This window comes from Penicillium vulpinum (assembly GCF_028829585.1).
Source record: "Penicillium vulpinum strain IBT 29486 chromosome Unknown utg000003l_segment0_segment0, whole genome shotgun sequence".
NCBI lineage: Eukaryota > Fungi > Ascomycota > Eurotiomycetes > Eurotiales > Aspergillaceae > Penicillium > Penicillium vulpinum.
In genome coordinates this window covers 1,272,225-1,287,703 of record NW_026643243.1, presented here as the reverse complement: position 1 = coordinate 1,287,703, position 15,479 = coordinate 1,272,225, and the positions used below count along the sequence as shown (strand labels likewise).

Genomic DNA, 15,479 nt, shown 5'->3' with positions numbered 1-15,479 from the left:
CCCGAAGAAACAAAGAGCTGGTGTTGTTGGGGGGCATAGCAACCTGTGCCTATAGTCGTGCTGTTAGGCAAAATCGAGTCCCGAAGAAACAAAGAGTTGTTGTTGGGGGGGGCATGGCAACCCAAGCCTATCTTCTTCTTCGGCTCGGTTTGGTAGGCACTTGAGTCCCAAAGAAACGCCTGCTGTTTTGTTTCTCCGGGACTCATTTAGTGGCATGGGTTGCCATGCCCATTTTTCTTCTTCAATGGGCGATTGGGGTTGTTTCTTCGGGACTCGTGTGGCACAGGTTGCCATGCCCATTCGTCTTCTTCAATGTGCGATTGGTGTTGTTTCTTCGGGACTCTGGTGGCACGGGCTGCCAGGCCTCGTCTTCTTCAATATGTTGCTTCTTCGGGACTCGTGTGGCACGGGCTGCCATTTTCTTCTTCAATGGGCGCTCCGTTTCTAGTTCTTTCGGGCCTCACGGGTGGCATAAGTTGCCGTGCCTGTTTTCTTCTTTACTTCCTCGTGGCCACATTTTCTTCTTCATGATCCGTCCGATGGGCACCAGGTGGCATAGATTGCCATTCCCGTCTTTTTCTTCAGCTCTAACTAGCTTGATTTCCAACAGAATTTTCCCACTTTCAGACAGCAGTGCCCAGCCGTCCATGTTTTCAAGAGATCGTTTCGAGTTGTTGTGAAATTGAGGCCTCGTTAAAACCGGCCAGAAGGGAAACCCATGGGGGAAAACCTCCCAGGCCGGAAAGAGTGCCTCGAGTGGTTGTGTATTGTAGTAACCTCTTGGTATCAATGACACCATGGTGAATGTCCAACCGGGAGAAAACCACGTGGGAAAGGCTCCCGGTTGAATGTGAATTGGTTCACCAAGAGATGCTCAACATAGTTGAACGTCCAGGCGGCAGGAAACCCTGTGGGAAAACCTGCAGGTCTGGATGGGGATGAGGGAGACCTCCGCAGACAAATGAAAGTGAACCCGTCCCATAACATGTGCACTTCAGCCGTAGGAATTTTCTTCCAAACATGCAAGTCTCGAAAAATGGAAGTAGGTATTGGGCAGCGTATTTTGGAACCTGAATTATCAGTCCCAAATGAAGACCACAGGCGCCGCAGCCTCCACCCAGTACTTCAAACCCAGGTACAGGAATGCGGATGCTCGGTATTGGAATAGAGACCCGGGCCCTGTATCTCTTCCCAAATACTGGCGAAGAATGAGAAAGAGAGAGAATCCAAGCAATCAGCCACCAGCAAAGACCGCAGGTGTTGCAGCCTCTATTGAGGACATCAAACCCAGATGTTGCAAATGATGGATGCTCAGCACTTAGAATAAAGGCTAGGGCCCTAGCCCCTACCCAAGCACTGAGGTGATGAGGGTTTCAAATTCAAAATTCAAAGCATACAGGTACTTTCTTCCACAATACTTTGATGGGCTTGTTAAATTCAATCCTTTTCAACAGGTGAGAGTCCCAGGAGGGACGAAACATGGAGGGGCGTCTGAAGTACATCTGGTCTGGGATGGTTGTAGAGGAAAGAAAAAAAAAGAAGAGAGGAGGAGGAGAAGGGGGGTATTTATAACTTAGGCAGACCTCAATACTTTCCGACATCTATTCACTCCATTGACGTATGTTCCATGGTGTCAATAGGTTGTATACTTTACATGTCCGGTCGCCAATAGAGAGAATGTGTACTGTAGAAGGCATAGTACTTCGAATCCCGAATGAACTAGTACATTTAAAGATATCACCTGCGCACTTGTGATATCATAAGTATAAAATAACCGATGTTATTGGATGTCCGACTTCTACATAGGCCGGTGCTGTATACAGAACGGAAGGCAAGGTCAAAAGTGTATGCAGGCCACAAGACCTAACAGCCATCCCATGCAGAAAAACTTAAAGTAAACTTAGAAAAAAGAAGTTGGGGGTGAAATAAGACCATAAAGCGAAACATCAAATCCATGTATGTCTCTGTCGAACTTGTGAAAAGCTGCATTAGCGCCTATTCCCTCAGGCACCAACCCCTCGTTCTTGAATAGCAGGGTCTATATCCATACCCTAGATGCAGCGATGATCATTGAATAGAAGACCATTTTTTGTGTTCTTCGCCGTCTTCTCTGATCAATACTCTCGAAGACAGAGCACAAAATGAGCGCATATCCTAACTAAATGCAATGTAGATCCGGAGAAACGCCAAGGCTTATGTTAGCAGGATTGCCATCTTCTTCAATGCACGATCAGTCCGATCTTCACTCCGTCACGTCAGCCGTGCATCCCTATTTTGCTTGTGTTATACGTATATATACTTGACTTACTTTCAAGTCTCGTCATTCGTTTAGCAAACGCATCCTCGGAACCCTCGCCACTTAATCTCTTTGAACTTTTTTTTTCCCTTCGTATCCACTTCGAGATGTCCGACGATGATGAGTACTATGAGTTCGAGGATGAATATATGTACGAGGATTTAGTCCCAGACATGGTAGTAAGTTAAATCCTCAAGGCGAAGTCTAGACCCCCTCGCGCCATCGGCTTTGCATGAGAAACCAGCATCAATTAGGAATCGGACACTAACCAAAACTTTGCTTGTCCAGGACGATCTCGCTGCTTCCTCATACTACGAAGCCGCCCTATATGAAGACCCATCGATTGATGTCGAAGAATATTTTAGCGACTGGGACTATTATTCGGACGATTACCACGACGATGACGCAACCGTCGAACAAAGCGCAGAGAGAAAAAAAAGAACCGAGATCGCAGAGACAGCACCACGACAAACAAAGGCATCTTCCCGCACAAAACGTGTCACCGCCAGAGTCCCGCCAGCTAAATCCCCCTAATGCCGGATATCACCTCCTTTCAGGGTGTGGTGTGGAAAACACCCGCGCTGGACCGTGACCAGGACGTTGCCGTTTTGTATGAGCCGGACACAGGCGAGAAAGTCGCGCTTCTAGAGAACTGGCGGGAGGTCTTCAAATTTGCCCAGCCAGCCCTAGATAGGTCTCGGCTGAAGCGGCGACCTATGGTTGAATCCAAGCCTGTCGATCCGTCGGCTAACGATGAAATATTCGCTGGTGATGGTACCGACGACGAGCTCGATAGCTCGGACGAGATGTCTGATGTCATCTCCTCGAATACTTCGAGCGTTGATGCTGGGGATGCTGGGGATGCTTCCAACACAACTCCTGATCCGGATCCGGACTCTTTCCGCTCGCTGAAGCTGGATTCGCCGCCGCAGGTCGTGATTCCGTTGAAGAGAGGGCAGAAGCGGAAGACAGTAGCACAGAAAGACGACGCTGACGAGCACACAACGCCACCTCGCCCGAAGAGGGTTGCGTTGCGAAACGGCGGCGGTGAAGGGCCTACAACGCGTGCTAAGACCCCGCTGGTGCGCAGGTCGACTAGGCAGAAGAAGTAGGATGGTTGTGCTGGTAATATTAGATATAGGGCTATTTATGACATGTACAACGACTAAAATGAATTTGCATATACTCTCCAAAGAGATAGGGTCCTCCCAAATGAAATACATTTATGTAAGATTATCTTGTTTAGGCATACTCCTTGTTGAATGCGCGGCCGATGACCATCCTGCGGATCTCACTTGTACCGGCACCAATCTCATACAGCTTTGCATCTCGGAGAAGGCGCCCAGCAGGGATCTCGTTGATGTACCCGCTTCCTCCCATGAGCTGGATGGCATCAAGCGTGCATTCAGTCGCGCGCTCAGCGGCGTAGAGAATTGCGCCGGCGCAGTCTTGGGTGCGGACGGCCATCGCCCCAGGCTCTACGGCGGCGTTGTCTACCTGTCGAGCCGTGGCATAGGTGTACGCACGTGAGGCGGCCAGCTTAGTGTACATGTCCGCAAGCTTGCCTTGGATCAGCTGGTTATGGGCGATCGGTGTACCAAATTGCTTGCGCACGTGTGTGTAAGGAAGGACAAGGTCAAGTGCAGCTTGCATGATCCTAGGGGAGTGTTAGCATGTGAGAGGTGTGCTGTGGTATAGGATGGCTCACCCTAGTGGTCCTGCACTCAGGACGAGTCGCTCTAAGTCCAGACCCTCCATCAATACGCGAACACCACGGTTCAACTCGCCCAAGAGGTTCGCCCGGGGAACGAAAACATCCTCAAAGATGAGCTCGCCTGTGTTAGAGCCACGCATACCCAACTTGTCTAGCTTACGTGCGCACGAGAAGCCCTTGAACGATTTCTCAACCAGGAACGCTGTGATACCTTTAGAGCCTAGTTCAGGTTCTGTCTTGGCGTACACGACAATATAGTCGGCATCGGGGCCCTGTAAGAAAGTGTGAGTAATAATGTCCAAGCTTCCAATCCTATCTATATCACAAGAACAACTTACATTGGTAATCCACATCTTGGTTCCGTTCAAGAGCCAGCCCCCATCAACTTCCTTCGCTGTGGTCTTCATACTGACTACATCGGAGCCAGCTGAATGCTCCGACATTGCAAGAGCGCCAACCTTCTCGCCTGATATGAGACCTGGAAGAATGCGTTCTTTTTGTTCCGTGGAGCCATTGAGGGAGAGCTGGTTCACGCAGAGCTGGGAATGTGCGGAATAAGAGAGACCGATGCTTCCTTTTTATCCAGAATCTCGGTCAGATAGAATTTTCACATAGTCATATACTGGAAGACTCACCGGATGCTCGGCTGATCTCTTCCATCACTACACAATGTGCCTGGTAGCCCATCCCCAAGCCACCATACTCCTCGTTGGCTGTGACACCGAGAAACCTTTATATGTGTTAGAATGCGCACTGTAACAACGCCCCTTCTTGAAGAAGAGATTAAACCACTTGAGAGAGCATATACCCAGCCTCGCCCATCTTCTTCCACATTTCCGCTGGGAACTCATTCTGTTCATCTGTCCGTGCAGCAACATCGGCTGGGATCTCTCGCCCTACAACAACATTAGAGATGCGGCTTAGAAAAGAGCATGGGTATTATACTTGTAAAATCTTGCACCCGCTCTCGCAGTTCTAGAAGATCATCCTCAGACGGAGGTACGAAGCCCTTGGGGTGTTTTGTTGAGATAGAGCGGAAACACGGGGTGAGTGCGGGGATGCGGGTTCGCCGCACCGCGCGCGTTGATGTGCGAAGGAGAGAAGGGAGGGCTAGGGAGGCCATGGTTATATGAGAGAATCGATGCAGTATGCAAAATTCCGGGGAATTGTCTGCAGAAGTGGACCTTTTCATTATTTAAATATGTGCGCACGGGGAGGTCGGTAGTCCTCGGCGCGCAATCCAGAACTTGTTATACTACGAGTCGCATTAGTTTCCCACCCTACAACGCGCAAGTCTTTAGCATTTCTGAGTTTCTAATCTATATATGATCTATCTACAGGCCAATTGATTCGTCTATCCTATTCACTCTCTTCAACGATTGTCTAACATCCAGTCTTGTCTAGCATTCTCATGGGGATGACGACGTACCTCGGGTAGATGCGGCAATCTTCGCACCTCCGCATTTGGAGATACCCCGGCTTTGTGCCTCGCTTCTCTTCTGCCACTATTTGTATAAGTTTAAATACCTCGGGAAACTCATCATATACCCGTTTCTATCCATTTTGACTTGAGTTGAGCTCTGCCATCCTCTGTTCAGGAACCAGCTACATACTCCACCCTTTTCCCCACCATGCGCCCCCCGTCCCCGCTCGCCCTTCGGAGCTGGGGCTCACGACTCGGACCACGCAAATTTCTACCAAACTCATTGAATCAATTAACGAAGATTACACGACCAACATATAGAACAGTAGCAAGCTATACACATCCTCACCATGCCTCAGCCCTCTCCGTCCTCCCCACGACAGTGGATACCTCCTCACAGGAGTACCGCCAAAACAGCGAACAAATGCAAGAACTCCTAGACCAGATGAATAGCCTGCACACAAAAATCGCACGTGGGGGGAACGATAAAGCGCGCGAGAAGCACATCGCCCGCGGCAAAATGCTCCCAAGAGATAGGATCTCCGCCCTAGTCGACCCAGGCACCTCCTTCCTTGAGCTATCAGCACTAGCCGGACACGGGGTCTACGAAGGCGAGGATGTTCCAGCCGGCGGGATAATTACCGGTATTGGAATGGTCGAGGGCGTCAACTGCATGATTGTTGCCAACGACAGCACCGTCAAGGGCGGCACTTACTACCCCATCACAGTGAAGAAGCACCTCCGCGCACATGCGATTGCACAAGAGAACCGTCTCCCTTGTATATATCTCGTTGACTCTGGTGGCGCAAACCTGCCTCATCAGGCAGATGTGTTCCCGGATCGCGATCACTTCGGACGGATCTTCTTCAACCAGGCCCGCATGAGCTCCCTCGGTATCCCACAACTCTCCGTTGTCATGGGTCCCTGCACAGCGGGTGGCGCATATGTGCCTGCTATGAGCGACGAGACTATAATCGTTGAGAACCAGGGCACTATCTTCCTGGCAGGCCCGCCTCTCGTCAAGGCCGCGACGGGCGAGGAGGTTTCCGCCGAGGACCTGGGTGGCGGTCAACTACATTCGAGCATTTCCGGTGTAACGGATTACCTGGCTGTCGATGACGCGCACGCTCTTGTCCTTGCTCGCCGCTCTGTTGCAAATCTCAACTACCCTACCACGAAAACTCCGCTCCAGCTGGAAAACGGTAATGGAGATTCGCTTGTTGTGAAGGAACCGTTGTATGACCCCAATGAACTAAATGGGATCGTTGGCACAAATCTACGCCGCCAGATCCCCGTGCATGAGGTCATCGCGCGGATTGTCGATGGGAGTGAATTTGCAGAATTCAAGCGTGACTATGGCTCGACCCTGGTAACGGGCTTTGCGCGCATCCACGGCCATCGTGTCGGTATCGTTGCTAACAATGGAATCTTGTTCTCTGAGTCCTCGCTCAAGGGAGCGCACTTCATTGAGCTTTGCGCTCAGCGGCGGATCCCCCTTGTCTTCTTGCAGAATATCTCAGGTTTCATGGTTGGCGCTGATGCTGAGAAGGGCGGTATTGCGAAGAATGGTGCTAAGCTTGTTACTGCTGTTGCATGTGCCGATGTCCCCAAGTTCACTGTTGTATTTGGGTCCAGTGCTGGTGCTGGTAATTACGGGATGTGGTAAGTTTCTTCTTAGGGTATCTCTGGTTCTTTCCTGACAGACTGCTTTAGTGGTCGTGCGTACTCGCCTCGTCTTCTTTTCATGTGGCCCAATGCGAAGATCGGCGTTATGGGCTCTGAGCAACTCTCTGCCGTTATGGAGGCCGTCGGACGAACCGCTGATCCGGCTTTGAAAGAACGCATTGACCGTGAATCCGAAGCAACCTTCTCGTCGGCGCGTTTGTGGGATGATGGTATCATCCCACCGTCTCAGACGAGAAAAATGCTAGGTTTGGGTCTGGCAGCTGCCCTCAGCGGTAAGGCCGAGCCCGATGTGCAAACCAGATTTGGTGTGTTCCGTATGTAGAGAGCAGACGGGTTGGATTGAGGTATGCAAATTTTCATCCACGATAAATCCGAAAATACATAGGATGGAAAATGCATGTTCATACCATTGACTATATATGACATTTTGGAATGCTCACTTTGTATCAAATTCTGTAGCTTACAGGCCTCTCCGGCCTATCGTTCTTTAGTCTAGTGGAGCCTTTGAACTGTACAGCGCGATTCAAGGAGCTCATCAGAGCAAAGGGTTTGGATCGTGTATGCTATCCGGTACTATAATTCCTCGCCTTTCTGAAGGGAAAGGATTCAACCTCATGCCCAACATTGAAGGGATCTAGTGCAAGTCCATCAACCAAACGATGATAGCAACATGACCAAAAGATAAAAAGAAAGCACTTTTTCCTGCATCTTGTGAAAGTTATCTTTTTAGTGTCCAGATCAACCAAACTTCAAATATGTCGAATATAAAAAAAGGATGACACCGATTGTGTACAGCCCAAAACAAGATACAAATCTGTAGCAGCAAAGCATGGTTCTATAGGGAGAAGGCATAGACATATCGGCAACATATAGAGAGAACATCAGTCATACATGACATGTCAAGATGCATAGCAGCGTCGGCGGGGCATAGGTTCGCAGAGGGTCGTATCGCATGAAAATAAAACAAGACAAGGGCGCTCAGTCAGAGAGAGTGCGCCCCTCAACTTGTTGAATCAAAGGATGATACACGGGCTGCGGCGATTTTTCGGCCGACGATTTTCTCTCTTGCGATCATGGCGGTTCGGGCCTTCGCGCTTGCGGTTGGGATCGCTGCTGCTCCTTGAGCCTTCTGAGTCTTTGCGGATGATCTGGCGGCACAGATCGACGAAGACTTCGTTGACGTTTGCGCGACGGCGGGCAGAGGTCTCGTAGTATGGGGCGTTGTCCCATTTCTGGGATAGACCGAATGCGCGAGCACGTGGTACGGCGCGGTCTTCTTCCAGGTCGGATTTGTTGCCCACGATCACGATTGGGACGTTTTCGTCGTCTTTGATTCGGATGATTTGTTCGCGCAGCTCGGAGAGTTCGTTTAGGGAGGACATGCTGGTGATGGAGAAGACGAGGAGGAAGCCCTGGCCTTGCTTCATGTAGAGCTCTCTGTGGAGAGCGTTGTTAGTATGGTGTGCTTTTCTCGAGGTCGGTCCGCGGGATCGATCGTGGTGGTAGATTGCCTAGATTTACCTCATTGCCGCTTGTAGGTTGTTAGCTTCGACTTCATGGCTATATGTGCTGATTTGTGGGTAACTTACTGAACTGTTCTGTTCCTGCGGTGTCAAGACTTCGAAATTTTAGCATCATGCCATACCCAAACCACCGAATTACTCACATCTCCAGTATACATTGTCGACCCTGTCAAGCTTGATTAACTACTGAGCAGCTTCCAGCGCATAGCAGGCAACTTACATCTACTTCAATCTGTTTCCTGTATGAATCCTCGATCGTTGGGTCGTAGCTTTCGATCCAGACATTTTGAACAAATTGGGCTGGAAGGCGATTGTTGATCAGCTTGGGGATTCAGGGCACAGTATGTAACATAAGGAACGAACCCGTTAAGCAACTTTTTCCGACACCTCCTGTTATCGGGTCGCATGGGAATGCCTGTGGTCAGCCTGTGACCTATGGGAATATCTCGAGACGAAAGGTTCCTACCAGCACCCAAAACAACAATATGGTATTCGCGTCTAACCAAGTGCAACCGGACAATTAGAATTGAATATGGGGGGAGGCGTATTCAGGTAGTATTCATGAACTCACTGTGGTCGCATTGAGAAAAGTGTGTATGAATATTATTTAGTGATTTGGGGAATGGGGAAACCGAAATAGCTCTCGAGGACCGTAAGTTGTTAAGAGTGGGTCGTCCCACGTGGTATAGATGACGATCTCAAGCTGAATTGACTGAAATAAATTGGCCCATAAACCACGTCAAATGCTTTCAATTGTATTGTGTAGCTCCCTTGGGGATGGAAGAGCTTAGAAGGGCGGTACGCGGAGGATGCGGTTACATGGCCCGCCTTTTCGTGCACGGATATATGGAGATTCGAGGGTCCACTGAAGATGTTCAACACATATAAAAAAGCAAAGTGAAGGTATTGAAACGTTTCTGCACGAATTTTTTTTCTAAGGAAAGGGGAGAAGGTCTGATAACGGGTGTTAGCCTAAGTGCCAGGGCTTGGTTCCTGAACTCTCTCTCCCTCTTTTTTTTAGCCCTCAGACCCAATCACATCATATTCCGAGATCGTCTCTGGCGGTCAGGCACTAACTGTAAGTGTATTCTGTCCTCTCGGCAATGTTTAATCCTTCCTTTGCCTTTTCGGTCCTTTTTGGCACTTTTTAATCTTTCCTTTACCTTTTTCAATTGCACCTCCTCCGGTTATAAACATGGATCACGTGACTATCACGTGTATGTCTCAGGATGTTGAAACACAATCCCGAGATCACCGAGATCACCGAAGTTACCTTGTGTTCAAAGATATTCAGAAACTGTTTGTAATTCCAAATTGACATATCTCGTGTATGCGTGAGAGAATGTCATATTCCATAATTGGTCCAGTGTTTATAGGCGGGACCTCGGGAGAAGGATGCATCACAAAGATCCGGACGGGCTAACTACTGCAGGGGAGGCCCACAGAGGAACTCTCCCCGGTTTCATGACAGACAGTGGAAAAAAAATCGAAATCAAAATTTTGAAACACAAACAGGATAGGTACAATATACATATTTACCTGGTATAGAGCAAACAGGACTCGATAGTTTTGCGGAAAGCCGCGTACGTCATGTTGTGTAGGACCTCGGGATGACTATCTCGGGAGATCTGTGGAGAGGAAAGTGGACTGGGTGACTCTGATTACATTCAACTTCAAATGTTGCATTTGAGATGTGTTTCAAGGTAATATTTATTTTCTAGGGCTAGCACAACTGAAGCCTGAAACTCGCTACATTCTAAGGTCAGATCTTTGCCTTAACCCCTCAGTTAGGCACTCCAGCAGGCAGTATTTGTAGAGATACGAGTGATCATATGTGCATAGTCTTTAGGGCTAGATCTTCTGTCACACAAGTCACCCAGTGATAACTGGGAGATATCAAACCAATAACAATCTACTCTTAATCTACTCTTATACAGCTTCACATGGCACCTGCAGTAGACGAATACGTCATGTGTATCACGTGATACACACAAGCTAGCCTCTGGCTTCTTGCCGCCAGCTCAACCGGTTGCATTCTCACCATCCCTCGCTTCATTGTCATCCTAATAGTTCTTTGACTTGTTTTCCCACAAACGATACCCTTTATAAAACAAAAATGGCCTCTTTCCAGGAGCGTGCCCAGCACACTATTGCTCAGCTCGACAAGGAGGTACGTTTCCAGCTGTTGTGTGTGTGTTTTGCTAGCGCCTCAGGTCTAGCCCTCGCCTGGTGGCTGCAATGCTCCTAGGCGCCAGCGACCACTGCAGGAGTGATTGCGATCGCATACTTTGATATCCACATCACTATGCTCTCTATTGCTGTGGTTTTGAGCTGACATCCGTCATTTTGTAGCTCTCCAAGTACCCTGTCCTTGCCAACCTTGAGCGTCAGACCAATGTCCCCAAGGTCTATGTCATCCTCGGCCTTGTTGGAGTCTACTTCTTCCTAGTCTTCTTCAACATTGCTGGCGAGTTCCTCGTCAACTTTGCCGGTTTCCTCGTCCCCGGTTACTACTCCCTCCAGGCGCTTTTCACCTCAAGCACCAAGGACGACACCCAGGTAAGATTTTTTTTTTAGAAACTTTCCCCTTTCCGTGCGCAAATCGCTGACTTTGTTTTTCTTCGCTCCCACAGTGGCTCACGGTATGTTGATATGATTCTACACCTTGTTGTCGCAATCGTGCGGACATATGAGATCACCGCAGATTCGGGGTTATCATATACCATACACGTGACATCTTTTTTGCTCGCATGCGACCAGTGATTCTGACAAATGACTTGATAGTACTGGGTTGTATTCGCTTTCCTGACTGTTGTTGAGAGCGCCATCAGCGCTGCTTACTGGTTCCGTATGTGTCCGCAAGTTGCGAATCTTTCCACTATTTTGCTAACTGATTGCAGCCTTCTACTACATCTTCAAGTTCTGCTTGATCATGTGGATGGCCCTTCCCCAGACCGGGTATGTTACTATCACCCCATGATCAATCTGAGACTGGTAGCTGACCTCTTTTGCAGTGGTGCCCAAATTGTCTTCCACTCCTTCCTCCAGCCCGTGCTTGGCCGCTTCTTCTCCTCCAGCGGTACCTCCTCCAACCTCCGCGCTCAGGCCGAGGCTGCGAGCAAGCCCCACTCCACCTAAATGGGTGTAGTCTCACCCCCCAATCGAGAATCGCATCGACAATAAAAGCTTCGTGGAACCTGCTTAGGCGCGGGTCGCGGACCCGATTCTCTGTGCCTGGCGGGGCACTAGGCACGAAGTGAAGTGGTTGGCTCAGAGCTTCGTTGCTATGATTAAATAGGAGCAGTGCGGTAACTTGATCATGAAATAGAGAGGACCCGCGAAATGTTGCGACGGGTCCGAGGCCGGATTTGGATATTTGCTGAATATGAGAATGTTTTATCTTGATTCTTGCCCTCCTGTCCCACTCGTGTGGATTAGTTGTTTAAATCGTACATTCCGAATGTGGATGCAATTATTTTCAGATGTTCGAGATCTATGTCATCTATCTGTATCTTCAGGGTGATGCACTATGCGCCGTCGAGCTATGTCTCCACGGAAGCTGCATGAGTAAGGGTGCTTGTGCCAAGCTACGCGTAGGCTTGGGAGTATAACTGGACGGCCTACTAGTTGTGTTGGCTACTCTATAAACTGGGGGCCTTAGGAAGACCGTAATCACGTCAATAGTTGCTATCCAACATGTATAGATTTTACCCTCAAAAGATCAACAACTGAATATCACGTTTGCATCTTGTCCCAAAACCACACATCAACCGGTGTGGTTTTACTTCTCATAAATTGTATATCATTAGGATCACCTAGACACTCTACATATGATTCCCTGACCTCCCAAAAACACCGTGCACAACCGTCTCCGCAAATACCTCCTCTAATAATGCTCACACATAGACTAATTCTTCTCAATATGTCCTACAACTATTCTTCACATGCAGATCAAGCTTTCTCAGAAAATATTCGGGGCGTACAGATTAATTGCCGTTTAACAGCCTGCTCTGAGATTAAAAGCCGAGCGCAGACAGATCAGTCTCAAGAAGCTGTGTGACGGAGAACCAGCATTCCTCCTGACAGAGAGAACTGCCACAAGAACTTGATAACTCAACACAGTCAACATCCCCGGCTGGAGTCATATTGTAAACTCCATACTGATAGTTATACCGACAAGAACAGTTAACTATTACTAACAAAGATACCCCCTGCCACCCTTCGTCGACGAAGATTCCAACGTATCTTGCAAGTCGCGAAGCTCTTCAGCGAGTGAGTCAGAATCATCGCACTTGCAGGCCTTCTCAAAATCCATCAAAATAGCGTTTGAGCCACGAATCAAGAAATTAAACCGATTCACATCGCCATGCTTAATCCCCAAAGCATGTAATCGAGTAAGACTCTGCTGGCAAATGTCAAGATCCTGAGGTCCAGCATGTCGGGCATTGGTGATACGCTCAATCACGAAACCAATAACACGACCATTTTCAGTGAGATGCCCCAAGAACCGGGGACCAATGTTATAACCTTCAATCAACTGGTAGGCAGCAGTCTCGCCCTCCATGTATCCAATTTCCCAATCAAAGCGAGCAAACTTGACGACAACAAGATCCTCAAATTGAGGACATTTGACTTCGTAAATGCCCGTGTGGAGTCTCCTACTCTCTCCGAGATCCATATAATCAACGAAGGTGTTATGCCATGTATTCTTAACACCAGGGAACGAGGTTCGAGTGGCGCGCGAAAAGTATGGCTTGGCGGTTTCTGGGTGTTTGGTCACCAGTCCATCATTCCAATTGCCTGTGGGGAGATCGGGGAGAATTGAGGCTAGAGATGGGCCGAAGCACATATCATCTGTGCTCCAGATACCGTGGGCAATGGTGATATACCTGACTGATCCATTGATCAGGAGTCGGAAATAACTTTCGTTGTCATCGTCGGCTTCTGCTTGGAGCAATGTGATGCACCTTTGATTTTGCATTGAGGTGTTGGCACTCTCCATGGAGGGGCAGTTGTATTTGCAACTAAATATTGGGTGTTGGGAGAGCCGACGGTATATTATTGGCCCAGTGATATCATGTCGCTTACAACGTGCAGGCTTTTATGCAGGGGAAGCTTGCATAGAACTGTGTTTTAAGAAATACTTCAAAACAAGTACCATGATGGTCTGGTTGAAGAGACAATGTACACCGAGATTACACATCTTTCTGGTCTATGCTGCCTCGTTATGGCTCGTTAGATGACCCGAGATAGGATATTCGTATTGATATTCGTAACTGAGTAGAGAAAAGATCCGTATGTACTTACGCCGCATTATAAAAAGAGCCAGCCCAGCCCTTTCAAAAATCCCAAACAATAAACACCTAAGCAGTGAACTCCGTATGGCCATCTCTTGAAAGTTCAAGCACGGCACATAAGGGTTTTCGTATGCTCATAGTAATAGCCCTTTTTATAATATCTGACAGATTTCGTAAATCATATCGGGGTCGATCGCCCGCGGCCATGTTTTACTTCCACAGGAGGAAATAAAAGCAACGTGTCCGGTTGGTTGAACAATAATCGGAGTGGGAACGTATCAGACTTGACAATTCCGAGGTGTATCGTCCAAGCTTTTAGTCAAACTGCGTAGCTCAATAGAGCCCAATGCGATTTCCCCAGCCGTCAGCGCGAGGGTTGACAACAATCCGATAGGGGAACGGATTGGAATCGCTAGTGGTAATGGGCGGGATATGGTCTTTATCTCGATTGACCACACTCAAGATTTTCAAAGCTGCCTTTTGCAGCATATTTCCCATTGCTTTGCGCACCTTGGCTCGTTCTGTGGCCAAATTAGCTCTGGAAAAAGGGGACCAGCAGAATGTACATACCGGACTCAGTGCGCGGTGTCGCGATCGTCACATCAAGTGTCCAAATCTCCCAGCACACCTCTTCATCGCCTTTCCCTGTCAGTCCGCCAAACCAGTGACCGGAACGCCGCCGTTTCTTTTCATAGAACTCGACTGCAATCCGCCCTCGCACACCCCCGCCCCCGCCGACACCTTGGCCATCCTGCCCGCCGGCTGCGGAGGACAGATGTTGCCGGACTAGAGCCGCTATGCGCGATTCAATCAGCGTCTCTAGATCGGCATCGTTTATAGCGGGAAGTGTGAAGTCGAGCACGTCAAAGGTAACCGGTCGGATTGAAGGGAAGTAACGGTGGAAGAAGATGAGGTTCAGGACACCTGGCAACAAGCATTAGTACTAATCATAGGTTCGTAATGTCTCCATTTCACGACTGACCCTTCAGTACATCTCGCACATGGTTAGTGTCGGCGAAGATCTCCAGGAAGTACTCCGGAGGGGTTTTGCGGGGCTCCATCCCCGCCATGACGCAGCTCGCAACCAAGCGGGTTAGGTGTTGGTGCAATCTCGGATGGTTATTTTGGTGAAAGGGGAAGAATTATCGTAAATACAGAATAAAGGGACAATCAATAAGCAAGTTTGCTGTTGCATAGAGGGGGTGTAAGGTGGAGTAATGACTCCAAGACTGATATGACAAGGGGCGGGCCTGTATCGGACGTAGCCGACTGAAGCTTATCGCTTATCATCGAACTGGGGGGAAACCAGTTTGAAAGGGAACATTGATGCCGAGGAAGTACGGAGTTTACGGAGTAATGTAAACGGAGAATGCGGAGTATACGAAAAGTAATAAGAGAGAACAAGAAAAGAAGAAGACAGGGATCAGCGGGTTGTTGCGGGATGACCACGCCGAATCCTGGGGAAAGCTGCAGTGGGAATAATGGTTTGCTGATTTATAGAGATGATAAGATTCTAAAATGTCTAGAGCATGTAGCTAAG

The 15,479-nt window shown here is 48.7% G+C and overlaps 7 protein-coding genes across 7 annotated transcripts; 3 read left to right on the top strand and 4 right to left on the bottom strand.

Annotated features, from left to right (window-relative positions):
* Positions 1 to 2,403: 2,403 nt before the first annotated feature.
* Positions 2,404 to 3,408, top strand: N7479_005596 (uncharacterized protein; the record flags this gene model as incomplete). The annotated part of the gene is made up of 3 exons (XM_057253292.1): positions 2,404 to 2,475; positions 2,585 to 2,806; positions 2,854 to 3,408. The coding sequence occupies 3 exons, from the start codon at positions 2,404 to 2,406 to the stop codon at positions 3,406 to 3,408; spliced, it is 849 nt and encodes a 282-aa protein (XP_057107154.1).
* Positions 3,409 to 3,538: 130 nt separating this feature from the next.
* N7479_005595 (uncharacterized protein) lies at positions 3,539 to 5,133 on the bottom strand (the record flags this gene model as incomplete). The annotated part of the gene is made up of 6 exons (XM_057253291.1): positions 3,539 to 3,953; positions 4,005 to 4,282; positions 4,349 to 4,584; positions 4,646 to 4,740; positions 4,819 to 4,906; positions 4,956 to 5,133. The coding sequence occupies 6 exons, from the start codon at positions 5,131 to 5,133 to the stop codon at positions 3,539 to 3,541; spliced, it is 1,290 nt and encodes a 429-aa protein (XP_057107153.1).
* A 508-nt stretch (positions 5,134 to 5,641) lies between these two features.
* N7479_005594 (putative 3-methylcrotonyl-CoA carboxylase, beta subunit (MccB)) lies at positions 5,642 to 7,441 on the top strand (the record flags this gene model as incomplete). The annotated part of the gene is made up of 2 exons (XM_057253290.1): positions 5,642 to 7,095; positions 7,147 to 7,441. The coding sequence occupies 2 exons, from the start codon at positions 5,642 to 5,644 to the stop codon at positions 7,439 to 7,441; spliced, it is 1,749 nt and encodes a 582-aa protein (XP_057107152.1).
* Positions 7,442 to 8,132: 691 nt separating this feature from the next.
* N7479_005593 (uncharacterized protein) lies at positions 8,133 to 8,754 on the bottom strand (the record flags this gene model as incomplete). Its single annotated transcript, XM_057253289.1, has 3 exons — positions 8,133 to 8,556; positions 8,641 to 8,650; positions 8,709 to 8,754. 3 exons carry the CDS (start codon positions 8,752 to 8,754, stop codon positions 8,133 to 8,135), a joined length of 480 nt encoding a protein of 159 aa, XP_057107151.1.
* Positions 8,755 to 10,758: 2,004 nt separating this feature from the next.
* On the top strand, positions 10,759 to 11,780 carry yop1 (putative membrane biogenesis protein (Yop1); the record flags this gene model as incomplete). Its single annotated transcript, XM_057253288.1, has 6 exons — positions 10,759 to 10,812; positions 10,995 to 11,201; positions 11,276 to 11,284; positions 11,427 to 11,490; positions 11,543 to 11,600; positions 11,657 to 11,780. The coding sequence occupies 6 exons, from the start codon at positions 10,759 to 10,761 to the stop codon at positions 11,778 to 11,780; spliced, it is 516 nt and encodes a 171-aa protein (XP_057107150.1).
* Positions 11,781 to 12,837: 1,057 nt separating this feature from the next.
* N7479_005591 (uncharacterized protein) lies at positions 12,838 to 13,644 on the bottom strand (the record flags this gene model as incomplete). Its single annotated transcript, XM_057253287.1, has 1 exon — positions 12,838 to 13,644. The coding sequence occupies one exon, from the start codon at positions 13,642 to 13,644 to the stop codon at positions 12,838 to 12,840; it is 807 nt and encodes a 268-aa protein (XP_057107149.1).
* Positions 13,645 to 14,272: 628 nt separating this feature from the next.
* On the bottom strand, positions 14,273 to 15,009 carry N7479_005590 (autophagy-related protein 101; the record flags this gene model as incomplete). The annotated part of the gene is made up of 3 exons (XM_057253286.1): positions 14,273 to 14,460; positions 14,510 to 14,863; positions 14,922 to 15,009. The coding sequence occupies 3 exons, from the start codon at positions 15,007 to 15,009 to the stop codon at positions 14,273 to 14,275; spliced, it is 630 nt and encodes a 209-aa protein (XP_057107148.1).
* Positions 15,010 to 15,479: the final 470 nt, after the last annotated feature.